This window comes from Alnus glutinosa, chromosome 3 (genome assembly GCF_958979055.1).
Source record: "Alnus glutinosa chromosome 3, dhAlnGlut1.1, whole genome shotgun sequence".
Taxonomy (NCBI): Eukaryota; Viridiplantae; Streptophyta; class Magnoliopsida; order Fagales; family Betulaceae; genus Alnus; species Alnus glutinosa.
The window spans coordinates 37,805,405-37,820,384 of record NC_084888.1 but is presented as its reverse complement, the minus strand read 5'-3'; the positions used below and the strand labels follow the sequence as shown (position 1 = coordinate 37,820,384).

Here is a 14,980-nt window from a genome sequence, read left to right as displayed (position 1 = left end):
CCAGCCAAATCCTTGAAAGAGAGGCAAAGAATAGTATTATTAATTAATTTCAGCCAGTCTAGTTGCTAATTATCCAAATAAAGAAACAGCCAATGCCAATCCGTTTCACTCAGGATCTTTGACAGAAGGGAGACACACAAAAGAGACGTAGAATTGAGTAAGATGAGGATGGGTGACGGTCATCGTATTAGAGGGAGTGTCGTTCCTTGTGATCTCTCTCTCATTTTACTCGTAGCGCTAATAGCATTACATCTGACCTCCCACTCCATCATCCAAGTCGGCGCTTCCATCCACGAATACCAAACACAACGTTTCACTCGTCGCTCCAATTCCTTCTTCTTCCATGGCGGTAGCGAGGGCCTCTACGCTTCCAGAGTTTCCCCTCTCGCTCTTCGCGACAACTCCTCTTCCGAAGATAAACCCCTCAATGGCAAATCCTTCATCAGGTAATATATCCGTTGTTTTATGAGCCAATGTCTAGTGTTTGATCTGTTTGTTTCCCGTGAAAGCATGATGGGTTTTCATTATTTTTGTTGATCGAATAGGGTTTTCTCGGCTTCAACAATTGCTCTGATTTTTGTCTCTGTTTTGTTGGACTGAAATGTGCAATGCTATTGCTACACACACTGATTGATTTTGTTTCATTTCAATGGTGCTGCTGTATCATGTATGTGATGAGCATTTGGGGAAAAAATTAAGTGAACAAAATACAAGGTTGTTTCCTTATTTCTTGTTTGGCTGTACAGAACAAATACACGGATCTTTATGTTTTGTTCGTGAGCATTAGAAATGTTACAAGGTCTTGTTAATTCTATTCCGTATGTATACGACATATAGGTTCGAGTCAATCACCTTTCAAAGAACAAAAGAATCAACCCAAAAGCAGAATGAGATGCAGCAAAGAACTGGCTTGGTTGAAGCTATAATTATTGAGGTCAAAGACAGGGCGAAGATTGGGGGTTCTTATTTGAACTCTCATGCAATTTGCTGCACCCCTGATCTTGCCGAGGATGGGTCCTGCAAGGTAGGGGAGGTTATCATCCGTCAAGACCTAGATAAGCTTAATGGGCCTCAACGAATTCAGACCTTCTTTGAAGGCAAAAATGAAGAGGCCAAAATGGATCCTCGAACTATTGAGATCAACAATACCGGAATGTATTACCTATATTTCATGTTTTGTGATCCAGTACTCGACGGCACATTAGTCAGCGGAAGAACAGTTTGGAGGAACCCAGATGGCTATCTACCTGGAAAGATGGCCCCGCTGATGACATTTTTTGGCTACATGTCATTAGCTTACCTTGTTCTAGGTCTCTTCTGGTTCCTCCACTTTGTACGGTACTGGAAAGATATAATAAAGTTGCATTACCATATCACAGCTGTGATTGGTCTGGGGATGTGTGAAATGGCTCTCTGGTATTTTGAATATGCTAATTTCAATTCCACTGGAAGCAGACCAATGGGAATTACCGTATGGGCAGTAACCTTTAGTGCTATTAAGAAGACTTTCTCCAGGCTTCTTCTTCTAGTAGTTTCAATGGGATATGGTGTTGTTCGACCAACACTTGGCAGTACAACCACAAAAGTACTCCTTCTTGGCGTGACATACTTTGTGGCTTCAGAAGCACTTGAGCTTGTTGAACATTTGGGAAATATCAATGACTTTTCTGGAAAAACAAGACTCTTTCTGGTGCTACCTGTTGCTGTACTGGATGCCTGCTTTATTCTTTGGATATTTTCATCATTATCTAAAATTCTGGAGAAGCTTCAGGTAAACTTAAATTTTTCCTTTTTTTCGTGCACATCCTTTCCATTCTATTACAATGTAGACATCGAAATGGATCCCTGTCTCTAGTAGTTTGTGGTTGTTCAGGAAATAGACTCATTCATGTTCCATTTCTGTGTGCATATATATGAGTTTCGCGGGTGAAATATGTGCATCAGACATGGTAGAATCTTAATGTGTACTTATGCATGTTTTTTTTTTTTGTTTTTTGTTTTTTTATTTTTTTTATGAATTGTGCAATTATGCATTTTATGAAGTAAAATCTAGAAAAGACTTGCATGTTAGCTATTTCGCTTGATCTAGGTCCACAGAATAGGATAGATCAGAGGCCATGACGTCTCATGGCCTTGATGCATCTGCAATAATGAACAGTAGTTTAATATAATTTAATTGGGAGAGTTCTGTAATTCACTGCCGACAGGACCCTAAAGGATGTTGCTTTGCATCCGTTAATTAGATGGGAATAATGGGATTATGTGCTAGGTTGTATTTTTGAATCCCGGGTTGTATCTTTATTCCTGTTTTTTAAAAAAAAATAAATAAATTATAATTACTATTGTTGGTAAGTTACATGCACACCTAGTGGGTTTTTAACCCACAGCTTCAACCTCCACCTTGTTTTTTAGGGGAAGGAGGGCCACTTGAGCTAGAGCCCGTTGGCAAGATTGTATTTATATTCCTTTACAACTCACTCTATTTTTTTGTCTACTCTCATTACAGATTCGTAGAAGCATGGCAAAACTTGAGCTCTACCGGAAGTTTACCAATTCCCTTGCAGTATCGGTGCTGCTCTCTGTTGCTTGGATTGGTTATGAGGTGGTCTTTTGTTTTCCTTTTCAGTTCTTTTACTTTTCCTTTTCTTTTAGGCCCTATCTGCTAAGTTGACAATTTATCAACTAATTAAGTGGCACAGTTTCTATTCAGTAGCATGGCAGAGTTTAAAATTTATCTGTTCATCTTTCATGATATTGTCAATAAACAAGACTAAAGTATCAAATCTTATTCTGTATCTTGATGTAGAAGTTTGTACTTCTTTCATGATTTGGCCCTAGAATTGCACCATTGTGTTGCTATTTGAAACAGTCACATATATGTTTGTCTTTCAATATAAAAGTCCCCCCTTCCCCTTTTTTTTTTCCTATGTAGAATGTTAGCACTTAGAATCAAGCTTCTGATCTGTGTTGGTTCAGTTGTACTTTAATGCCACCGACCCTTTGAGCGAACTGTGGCGAAGAGCTTGGATCATCCCGGCTTTCTGGACTTTGCTTGCATTTATACTGTTAGGGGTGATATGCATTCTCTGGGCTCCATCACACAACCCAACTAGGTACATCCTGGATTCTGGTGCCTTTTTTTTCTCTCTCTAATTATCGACTGAACTGCTGCTTTATCCATTTGTGTTAGATGCCTTTTGATTTCACTATACTTATTCAGAGATTCTCCATATGTAATTAAACTTATCTCAAAGATCATCAAGCTTTTTTCTTTAAAATGCTTTCCGAAATAGAAAAAGAAAAAAGAAAAAAGAAAAGGAAAAGACTTGAAACTGTAGAAAGCATTTGTGATAATTTTCTGATGAGCATGGGGCTAAGCAATCTAGAAAAACTGGTTAATGGAACTTTGATCTTATACAATATATCAAACAAATTTATAATGTGGAATATGTCCATGCTGCATTTCAAGACCTTTCCTAATATTAGGCGAAATACATCACTCTTGGCAGTAAAGTTTATTGGAAATACGTGATAACGTCCTGACTCCTAATTAGGCATTCATACCTGAAATGATGAAGTGCCATATTTTTCTCTATTTTTATTTTTTTGGCTCATAGGGTATTCCAGCTATGGTTATCTTTAGGTTTTTAAAGGGGAACCAGGCAGGGCAGAGTCTATTTTGAAACTTGAATAGAGTTGTCTTGCATTATTGAATGCATGATGCAGCTTAGAGTGTGATCTTCAGAATTAGGAGGACCTTTTATTACCCTGGAAATTGAGTGGGACCGAAAATAAGCTAGTCTTAGAAAGTATATCTGCTGAAAGCTTGGTGCCTGAACCAGCCAAAGTAGTGGATGGAGTTATCCTTAGACTGCAGATTGGTATTTTCAGCGCAAAGTGCCGTGGATCTGTGGATTGGTGAAATTGAGAGTATAACTATGGTTGAATTCAGGTCTATTTTATTATCCAAAGGCTTTGGGTACATGATCCACTTGCATGGACCTGATTGTTTGCAGAAAGATTGGACAACTAAATATTTTATTTTCTATTAGTTTAGCTTCACAAACATGGTGCACTTGCATGCACCTTATCCTTTCCATTATTGTTGGATATCTTTTTGATAAGTAATGATAGTTTTATTGAAAGCGTAAGGCGCCCCTACGTACACTAGAAGTATACAACAGGAAATACCTAACTAGAAAGCGAAAAAGAAGCAAGAAATTCAGCAAAGCTGATTGATAAAGGTTACAAATAAGCCATCGACCAGACATACAAGGTATGGAGAAACAACTCTAGCACCTCCTCTAGGGAGCTCTCTAGATTCTCAAAACACCTAAGGTTTCTTTCTCTCCAAATACACCAAAAAAGACAAATAGGCACCATCTTCCAAGAAGTAGCGCTCCCAGATCTCCCAGACTTCCACCAACAAGCAACTAAGTCAAGCACACTCCTAGGCATGACCCAAGAAACACCAAAGCGGGAGAAAATGTTGTTCCATAGAGCTGAGGCCAAACTGCAATGCAGAAGAATATGGTCCACTGATTCCCCTTCCCGCTTGCAAAGACAGCATCTATCCACAATAATTATGTGCCTCTTCCTGAGATTGTCCAAGGTAAGAATTCTGCCTAGAGCTGCAGACCAAGTGAAGAAAGCTGCCCTCGGGGGAGCCTGAGACCTCCACACACTCTTCCATGGGAACCGACTACCTCCAGAACACATCATAGAACCAAAATATGATTTCACCCTGAACACACCTTTCTTGGACGGGACCCATTTAAGACAATCTGCCCTCTCAATATTCACCTTGGTAGAATCCAGCACCTGGAAGAAAGAGGCAAAAACATCGACTTCCCAATTATGAGCCTCTCTAACAAAGCTCACGTTCCATTGAATGGACCCGCCCAAACTCTCCAAATTGTCAGCCACTGACGCATCCTTCACCCGAGCAATGCCAAAGAGATCAGGAAACACTTCTTTCAGAATCATATCTCCACACCACAAGTCATGCCAAAATCTAATCCTGCTCCCATCCCCCACCTCATATCTAAGGAATTTGGAGAAATTCTCCCAACCTTTCCTTATAAACTTCCACAACCCTACTCCAAACGCCCCAGCAACCTCTCGGGAGCACCACCCGCCCCACAAGCTTCCATACTTGGAATCCACCCCGACTCTCCACCAAGCATCTCTATCCATGCCAAATCGCCATAACCATTTACCTAGCAATGCGCGATTGAACTGAACCAACTTCCTAATGCCAAGCTCCCCATTCGAAATTGGAGTACAAACCTTCTCCCAACTCACCAAATGGTATTTAAAATCTTCACCCATTCCACCCCAAAGAAAATCGCGTTGTAACTTCTCAATGCGAGAAGCAACACTCACCGGTATAGGGAACAGAGACATGTAGTACGTAGGTAAGTTGGAGAGCGTACTCTTGATAAGGGTCACTCTCCCTCCCTTAGAGAGATATAACATTTTCCAACTAGCCAACCGTTTTTCAACCTTCTCAATAACTCCATCCCAAATACGAGTAGACTTGTAAGAAGCCCCCAATGGAAGACCCAGATACATCACAGGCAAATAAGCAACTTCACACTCTAAAATGTCGGCTAACCTTCCCACATGAGTGACATTCCCCACTAGAATAATGCTGGATTTGGCCAAGTTAACCTTAAGACCCGAGACAGCCTCAAATAAGAGCAAGAGACTTCGCAAAGACCGAATCTTGGAGGAGCTAGCATCACAGAAAATCAATGTGTCATCAGCGAACAAAAGGTGGGAAAAAGAAGCATCGCCCACTCTGAAACCATCCAACACACCCCCACTCACTGCCGCAGTAATCATACGACTCAGCGCCTCCATAACAAACACAAACAAAAGGGGAGACAAAGGGTCTCCTTGCCTTAGGCCTCGAGAGCTGCTGAAAAAGCCGTATGGCGAGCCATTAACTAGCACCGAAAACTTTGCAGAAGAAATGCACTGAGCTATCCACGAACACCATTTACCCCCAAAGCCGCATCTCCTCAACATATACAACAGAAAATCGCAATTAATGTGATCATAAGCTTTTTCTAAATCCATTTTGCAAACGACTCCCGGCTCCCTTGATTAGAAATCTCAATTAGAAATCTTGCCAATGCTAAGATTTCGATTAGGTAGCTGGTTGGGTTCGATACATGCTAACACCATTAGACTACAATTAGTTTACGTCACTTGGCACTCTCCTTTTAAATTTGACACTGTAAATTGCAAAAACAAATAAATAAAAAATGGAGAATTCTCAAACTTTTATTTTTATTATTTTTAGAAATGCTACACATACTCTCAGCCATGTTAGGGAGTGAGCACCTAGGAGTATTTGTAGCACTCTTTTTATTATTATTATTATTATTATCATTATTATTGTACATATAGTTTTGGAGATTGGTGCTCTTGCTCCATGAACTGTTTAGCTAGGTTTAGAGGTGGAAGGCTTACAGCCTTACACTGGCTCCAAATTACTTGATATATTCTTCTTCTTGGTGGCTCGTGACATGCCTTAGTTAAATACACTCTTGAAGAGCAAACTAGACACCTTGAGGATCGTCCTATGACCTAAATATGTGCTTCACGTGCAAACCAAATTTGAAATTCTTGTCACAGTGTGTTTTTGTTTTTTTTCCCAACTTATAATTAAGACCGTTTTTCATTTCTATACACAAATTTTCGTTTATGGTTCTTACAAGACTGGACTTTTTGAAAATTGATTTGATTCGAGTTGTGCAGATATGCGTATACAGAGGAGATGGGGGAGGAGTCTGAGGAGGAGGGTATCTCGCTCACGGGAGGTGGAGTTATGGCGGCTGTAGAGTTGGCAACAAAGATAGAAAGAAAGGAAAGGAAGGCCTTGATTGCAGCAGATCATCATGTGTTTGGGCTTGGAGAAGATGTTGAGGAGGACAAGAGAGAATAGTGGCTTTTCTTCCTCCTGTATTCCATTCGGACACCACAGGTCCACAGGTGACAGTAGCATGTGTATCCAGGAGTTGTCATATCATTATTTTTATAGCTCCTTTAGTTTTGTATAGAGGACTCAGAGGACAGAGAGAAGAGATTCAAGAGAAAGAGGGAGGTGTTGCCGCGTTGGTTGGACAGCCAATAAAGTGCTTAAATTGAAATCAACAGCCTGCGTTCCACAAATACTGGCTCTTTGCAAGTGGTTGGCTTCATGCATTACACCCCAGGATGGAGCAGTGTTTTGGGTAGAGTAAGAGTTCCTTGCCTTTTTCTTTATATTGTCTTGGAGACGTGATTTGTTCTTGGAATTGGAAGCATATATTGCGTGTCTGTAACTTATCCCTAATTAATTGGAAGAAAAAAAGAAAAGAAAGACGAGGCCTCTTCGGATTAACTATTAAGTAATATTGAAGCTTCTATAATTATTAAAAGTTGCTTCTTGAAGAGCCCCAAGTGTTTATTATACATTTATTTACCATTCAAAGAATTAGCTGAAACAATTAGAGTGTGGTTTATGTAGTTTTAAAAAGTGTTTTTCTTGTGGGGTGACGTGCTTCAACTATGGCCTTGGTTTTGGAGCTGATTAAGCCATAGATCCGACATTATATATGTTGAACAGCCATGTGATTCTGACTCAACTTCCACTCTTCAAAGTCATAATAATGCCTTTGTTGAACAAGACTGCAACTCTAACCATAGAGTAATGATGTTTACGCAATACATTTTACACAATAATGGGTGAGATTCATGCGGTGGGTCCCACTCATTCCATGTGAGTGTGTTGTATGATTGGTGTGTAAAATGTGTTGTGCAAGGATCAATTTCCCTAACGGTAACTAGTCCTGCAGTCTCGTGACAACTATCTTTATGTTAAAAATATGTAGGAAATCAAAGGAATAGTCTGATTTTCGCTATTTTGTTATTTGAATTTCTAGCCATTTGATTTGAATAACAAATAGATCTAGAGAGTTCCGGATTCCAAGTCAAAAGAGTGAAAAATGAAAAGACAAAACCATAGAAAGGAGAGTTGCTGAGGCTTTTTTTACCCTTTACGCTACCCCTTGAAGATTCGCGAGATCAGCACTAGAATAGAAGAAGCTGAAGGAAGGCGTGGAAAGGCGTTACACTTACTCCACTAATACATTATAAAAAAATTAAAAATTAAAAATTAAAAGAAAAATAAAAGAAAAGAATCATGGTCGGTTTGGAATTGCAATTTTATTAAAAAATAAAAATAAAAAAATAAAAAATGTGATTTTAAACCAAATCACAGAAAATGAATCATTTAGAACTTCTACTTTTAAAAAATCACGATTTAAAACGCAGAAAATTGTTTTTTTCAAATCGCACGTAAATGAGTACTTTTTTAAAAACACCAAATTTTAAAGGTTAACTTACGATTTTAAAAATTAAACTATAATTTATCAAATACTTAACTATATTTGTAAAAATTATTTTTTCAATTCACACATTTTAAATTCAAGTGACCCTCAATCGTCCATGGATGGATAACTTATCGCAATGAAATCGTGTTCGTGGCCTTAGGCCCTTAACTCTCGGGACACGCGGCACAATTATATCCGTGGGCTACACCTGTAGTTTGTAGAGCAAGCCACACAAGAGCCCAGCCACCCACGCCAAAAGCCGAAAGGCAAGTTGGTGAATAAAAAGCTAACAACAGAAGAAAGTCAAAATAGACCTTACCGGCTTACCCTACCCTTCTTCCTTCCTTCCTTCCTTGCTATTTCCTAACCTCAACCAGCGCCTCCGGGCAGAAGTGATGATAAGATGAACAATGGATCTTCCGGAAGATATCCATACGCTCATCCTCAAAAGGCTACCAGTCAAGTCCCTCCTACGTTTCAGGTGCGTATGCAAATCCTGGCTCCATCTTATTACCAGCCCACGTTTCATTCAACAGCATCTCGACTTCTCCAATAGCTGCCTCCGATCTAGGAGGGCTCGCATCATTCTCTCCCGTTATTGCGACACCCTTTTGTCCATAGGTCCGGAAGAACCTTCCGCTCCGCCTCCGCCACCGCCACCTAATAACAACAATAAAATCACTGGTTTTGAGGAGGCAGTCGAGCTGGACTTCGGTCTGGTTCAGAATCTGCCTTACTATGTCAAGGGTCATTGCGATGGCTTGTTATGTCTGGTAATCAATGACGGTGGTGACGGTTCCATTGTTATATGGAACCCATCTATTGGGGAATCCAAGAGATTGCCCCTCCCACACAATTTCCGTTCTACTAGAGAAGTGTTTGGCATCGGTTATGATTCCTCCATCGGTGATTATAAGGTTGTTAGGGCCCCTTCCAGTTATTGTCGAATGAAATGCCCTGGTTACAAACCTCGGGTGCAAGTGTTAACGCTCAGATCCAATTCTTGGAGGACAATTCCAGAAAAAGACACCCCACCTTACTTCATCGAGCATTTCTTTCAAGCCACTAATGTCAATGGTGGCCTCTATTGGCTTGTGGCGCATCACGACGATGTTTTTCGATGTGAAATTCTGCGTTTTGATCTGGCCGTGGAGAAGTTTAAGGTGGTGCCGCCGCCACCTCCTGATGAATCGGGTAGGACTAATATATCGTGGTTGGGGCCTTTGGAAGGATCACTTTGCGTGATTCACACCCAGCGATTGAACCATGTTGATGTTTGGGCCACCAAGGACGATGAGACATGGACCAAACTGATTACCATTCCAAGGATTCCCGGACCAGAAGCTTCTGTCAGATATTTTGATTATGTGCCCTTGTGTTTCACAAAGAGTGGTTCGGTACTCATCAGTGTTAAAGGGGAGGGGTTTGTTACTTATCACCCGAGAGAGAATAAGGTCAGGAAACTTGCAGTTCATGGTGTTGAGAATTGGTTCCAAGAAACGGCTTGTGCTGAGACTCTGGTTTCACCCCGCAGTGGAGATGAACCCGCCGCTGCAAGGCAACACCATAGGGGGTCGGCTCAAATGACTTCTCGCAGCGTCTGGCAACTGCTGCTTAATTATTTCTCTTGTTCTAGTGGTGGCAGCAAGTACCCGTAAGAAGAGTACCTACTTGTAAGCGTACAGATTCGCTCCCTAATTTCAGTCTGTGTGAGACAATTCCATTTCATGGCCTTTCATGTGTTGTTGCCTTTTTTCGTTTTAAACCATTGTTGAACAATGTCTGAGTTTACTGCTTATGATTATTATACTTTTGAGTGTTTTCACATCCACACTACTGTATCCATCTTAATGTGGTCTAAATTGTGGATCTATATCCAACAATATAGTCTATGATGCCATCAGTTTGTACATGGAGTTGGAGAAAGTTGTTGAAGATCCGAGAGATGGCTAGAGAAGTTAGTCAGTACAAAGTTGGTATTGGGAAGAACGTACATATGTGGCTTGATAATTGGCATCTTGATGGTGTTTTGTATACTTCGGTTTCTGCAAAAGAATCTAGAAAGAAGTCATGAAGAAATGTTTAGTTGAAGGTTGTTTTGTGTAAACTCAGTTGGAGTGCGACTGTGTATCATATTTGGAGGCAAAGAAATGATTTGAAGCCTGGTAAGCAACTCAAGGCTGAGGAGAAAATTCTGCATAGTATTGCTTCGGATGTTAAAACCCGAGTTATGGTGAAAGGTAGTTTTAAACAGACTCGAGGGAATTTGGAGTTGTGCTCGAGTTGGGGATTGCCATTTGCCAGTGAGCATACTGTCTTGCAGACAAGAGGCTGCTGCAAACATAGATATAGATGAATAAGATGATGTTTAGCGTATGTTTTTGGTGTTTTATAGTCTGGTGGTTATTTGAGGATTTGTATTTCTGGTGTATTGACTGTACAGGTTTGGTTAGCTATGTGGAAGCTGCTTGGTTGTTAACTGAGTAGTTGAATTTCTGGTGTCTTGGTTGGTTCTGTTTGTTAAGAGTTTTGTTTTGCGTAAGCTGCTATGTCAGCTGTTGATCCGGTGTTTGCTTGAGTGTATTGTAAGTGTGGTTTTTTATTTATTTATTTATTTTTAATAAAATCTCTCATTCATATATATATATATATAGTCTATGATGATGGGAGAGCTAGCAATTAAGGTTAACCTATATAATCTTATTCACATGTCTCGGTTCGATTCGAACTCAGACACACAAACTCGAATGGCCAACCATAATAGTGGGGATGTGCCTCCCTCCTCCCTTGATCATGGTTCATTTGTAGTCATCGATCTAGTATAGTTGCACGGAACCAACGTACTCCCCAAATAACACTATGTATATTAAATAAATCCTTGGCATGCATTCATGGCAATAGATTAAATGGCAGCAAAACTATCATTTGTTATATCTCATTTTGGATGTTTCAGTATAATTCAAGATTGCAAAACTGCTCCCTGACCCAAAAATAGGAAGTAAAAGCAATGTAGAAAAAAAAAAAAATCCAACTGTATACCGCAATCTGTGAAAATTTGCTCTCTAATGGTTTGGTTTACCACAGCACTTTTGAGTTAATATTGGGTATCTTACCACACAGCTTCATGCAACAAAATTTGTTCAGCCTCTTGACAAAGCCCTTAGGTTTCACACTTCTTCAACCTATAGTTAAAAATTATATTGTAACATATCTCCTGATGGCAGAATGTTCAAATAAAAACAAAAAAAAACAAAAAAGACAACCTAAACAGATTCATGAAACTTATCGTTAGTTATTGAACTAATTAGCGAGTGAGAAAGACCTGAGGGAGGCTCATCAACTCAAGAACAGCTTTCTTTGGGGTCAGTTCATTGTCCATAATTCGAGCAACTGCTGTCAAAACTGGCATCTTAACGTTGTATTTCTGGGCCAATGCAATCACAGCTCCAGCTGTTGATACACCTTCCGCCACCTACTAAATATGGACAACAAGTAACCACATCAAACACAGAAATTATAACTAGCAAGAGGCACAGTAAGAAGATTCAAGCACCTGACTCATAGAACTTAGTATATCATCCAGCTTCTCCCCTGAGCCAAGACGGACTCCAACTGTTCTGTTTCTAGAAAGATTTACGAAACATGTGAGCATAATGTCTCCAGTTCCTGATAGACCAGTAATTGTTGTCGGCTTTGCACCCATCTTCCAATTTGGAGGAAAAAGTCGTAAGGTAAGAGCAATGCAGCAAACAAATGACCAACAACTTTCTGGGAACTAAGGCAACAACCAATTAACAGACCGACCAACAAATTCATTCAAAAACAATTAAATCACTTTATCTATTTAGTATTTCTGCATAATTGTGAGACAACTAAACAAAACCAAGGATGGGGAAGTTGGTTCAGATCATCAAGGCTATCAAGCATTACATCACCATAACTAAGTGCTTTTGACGAGTGGACTTTTATGCCATAGGCATTCTATACAAAAATCTAAAGAGTTTGTCAATGACTTTTGCTATATGGAAATAACAGAAGATAAGATACCTTTGTTGCTAGCCATCGTATCTCAGAACAACCTTGTGCAACAAGAGCTGCCATAGAGTTATTACCAAGATCCATCCCTTCAACAATCCCCGCCGCTATTGCGAGTACATTTTTTAGTGCACCTGCAATTTCCACCCCTGTAACATCACTGGAGTTATCAGAGGTTACGAGGTGAACAAGTGTATTAAATGTATGTATATGGTTGTTCACATTGTATAATGCAAAGCCCTGGCACATATGTAAAACTAACATAGAAGACTAGGTATGACCTGAGAGGGACAGAAAGATAATCAAGCAGGTAGGAGATACATTCAACTGCTAATTAAAAGGGGCAAAATGAGTAAATGCAATGATTAATGGTAAAAAAAGATGGACACCCAATAAATAAATGAAGACCTAGGTGGCAAAACTGAGTTGGAAATGGGAATTGTTGCTGGTGATGAGCCCTTTTTTTGGGGGGGGGGGGAGAGAATCTCTATTTACTGAAATCGTATATTACTTAACTCGGTGGATTTAATGAAGATCATCTACCTTGAAGTGCTGATTCTTAAATGACTAGAAGCTAGTAGCTGCTGAGTAGCATTTGCCAATCTCTTGTCTTTTGATGCCACCACCATTGCTACAAAAAGTAAAATGAACAGCAAGATACATATGTTAGCTTCCCATAAACCATGAACAACTTAAAGATATAGACTCTACAAAGCTGTATATATTAAAAAAAAAAGAAAAAAAGAAAGAAAGTAGATTCTACAATGGTATAGTTCATCCAATATGTCTAAAATCATTTGTGTTACCTGTTGGCAATTTATTCATCAATTCTAGTGCAAATGAAGGCCCCGATAGTGCAACAAAAGGTTGGCGAGGATTCCTCAATGCCTGGGGTATAATCTGAGACATCATTCTCAATGTATTCAGCTCTAACCCTTTGCTAAGGGATATGAATGGCAAGCTAGGATCGACATGATCTGCAATCCCCCGAAGAAAAGATGAGCTGAACTGCAAGAGATGAGATAAGAATCAGGCAGTTGCCTCTGTTTTATAAATTATGTTAGACCAAGAAAAACAGCCTACACTATACTCCGCAGAGTGTGAATAAACTAGTATAGAATCTGTAATGAGAGAGCATCAGGTTTGAAAGTGTAAAGTGCCAAGATTTAACATAAAAGAGACTGTCAAAACACCAAGAGAAACAGAGAAATGAAGGACCTGCACAGGCACAGCATGAAGGCAATAGTCCGCACCAAGCAAAGCAGCTTTGGCATCAGTTGTTGCAATCACATTTTCAGGTAGTTTGTGTTCAGGGAAGTACTTTCTGAAAAAGAAGAAGAAGAAGCATGAATTACATTTACACGCATTCCTACACCTACCTGGAAGTGCCGATTCTTCAAGATGGCAACGCCAAATGTTGACGCATGATGCAGAAAAGTGAAGAATTACCCATTACAGTGGCTCTCATTAATAGACTGGCAAACTTGAGGATCACGTATGAGCATGTTAACTTCCAATTCAGCCTTTCTATCCGCAAGATGGGCAGCCATTGCTGTGCCAAAAGACCCACCTCCAAGCACCACCACCTACAAGACCCAAAATCAGTCAACATACAATAAATTGTTGCAAAAGTTCACCCTCTATAACTTAACGTCAACCAAACATTGCATAAAGCTTCACTTAGAAAGAACCGTGGAAATTGAAGAAGCAAAAAAAAAAAAAAAAAGGGACCTTGTTAGTACGCTCAAGAACATCGGTCTTGGCCTTGGAGCGCCAAGAGCGGGACCAGCGAAGCAGCTTCTCCCACGCCAATCGGACCGCTCGGCGGCGATCTCTGACCCGGTCAGGAGTGGGTTCCGGGTCTTGGAAGAGCGGTTGAGAGGTGGAAACGGCGTGAGTGGCAAGGGAAAGAGACACTGGCTTGTTTGAGGGGAAGGGGAACCTTTGGCTTGTCGTGGGATTGTTGGAAGCGAAGAGTGGGTTCCGAACGGACCGGAGCTCCAAAACCCCCGCCATTTGTCAAACACCCTAACGCGGAGGCAGAGGTTTAGAGAGACGCAAGAGCCGCTTATCCATTCACCATTCTTTACTTCACGTGGCTCCGCTAGCAACGCCAATTGCGCCCTTCTATTCTACGACGTCGGTTTTATAATGTTTTACAAAGCCCAATCTTTGACACAAATTCAACACAAAGCTAGCGGTTTAAAGTTGAATTATATAGTTTTATACACATGTTTTCTTGAATTGATCGAAGTTCGACACGTGATGCTAATGATTGAAAACTATTAACATGACCAGCAAAATTAACAAGTCAAGGTCGATGAATCTAACTCATTTAATTAAATATGTCAGGTTAAGATTAATTCATATAATTTTATACCAATATTTCGTGATGACGTGGGAAGATGAATAGCCACCCCATTTTCAATCGAAAAATGACTTTTGCACATCACTTGTACATCTTTTGTACATTATTTTTTTAAATCAACCATTAGATTCATAGGACCCATAAAGATTCACATGTGAGTCCTACAGATTCAATGGTTGATTTAAAAAAGTGA

At 40.0% G+C, this 14,980-nt stretch overlaps 3 protein-coding genes across 6 annotated transcripts; 2 read left to right on the top strand and 1 right to left on the bottom strand.

Moving 5' to 3' along the window:
- The first annotated feature begins 77 nt into the window (after positions 1-77).
- On the top strand, positions 78-7,443 carry LOC133864067 (uncharacterized). 2 transcript variants are annotated; one of them, XM_062300263.1, is made up of 5 exons: positions 78-446; positions 838-1,771; positions 2,507-2,602; positions 2,977-3,113; positions 6,769-7,443. In XM_062300263.1, exons 1-5 carry the CDS (start codon positions 163-165, stop codon positions 6,953-6,955), a joined length of 1,638 nt encoding a protein of 545 aa, XP_062156247.1. In that variant the 5' UTR covers positions 78-162; the 3' UTR covers positions 6,956-7,443. The 2 variants fall into 2 exon arrangements, with proteins under 2 accessions (XP_062156247.1, XP_062156248.1); XM_062300264.1 differs by having other exon boundaries at positions 309-446; positions 747-1,771.
- A 1,235-nt stretch (positions 7,444-8,678) lies between these two features.
- Positions 8,679-11,027, top strand: LOC133862875 (F-box/kelch-repeat protein At3g06240-like). The gene has a single exon (XM_062298784.1). The coding sequence runs from the start codon at positions 8,795-8,797 to the stop codon at positions 10,040-10,042; it is 1,248 nt and encodes a 415-aa protein (XP_062154768.1). The 5' UTR covers positions 8,679-8,794; the 3' UTR covers positions 10,043-11,027.
- A 264-nt stretch (positions 11,028-11,291) lies between these two features.
- Positions 11,292-14,526, bottom strand: LOC133862874 (glycerol-3-phosphate dehydrogenase [NAD(+)] 2, chloroplastic). Of its 3 annotated transcripts, none has more exons than XM_062298781.1 (9): positions 14,151-14,526; positions 13,869-14,005; positions 13,638-13,743; positions 13,226-13,427; positions 12,963-13,050; positions 12,432-12,579; positions 11,938-12,159; positions 11,707-11,856; positions 11,292-11,566 (listed from the first exon to the last, which is right to left on the bottom strand). In XM_062298781.1, exons 1-9 carry the CDS (start codon positions 14,433-14,435, stop codon positions 11,552-11,554), a joined length of 1,353 nt encoding a protein of 450 aa, XP_062154765.1. In that variant the 5' UTR covers positions 14,436-14,526; the 3' UTR covers positions 11,292-11,551. The 3 variants fall into 3 exon arrangements, with proteins under 3 accessions (XP_062154765.1, XP_062154766.1, XP_062154767.1); XM_062298782.1 differs by having other exon boundaries at positions 11,938-12,087; XM_062298783.1 differs by lacking the exon at positions 11,292-11,566 and having other exon boundaries at positions 11,722-11,859.
- Positions 14,527-14,980: the final 454 nt, after the last annotated feature.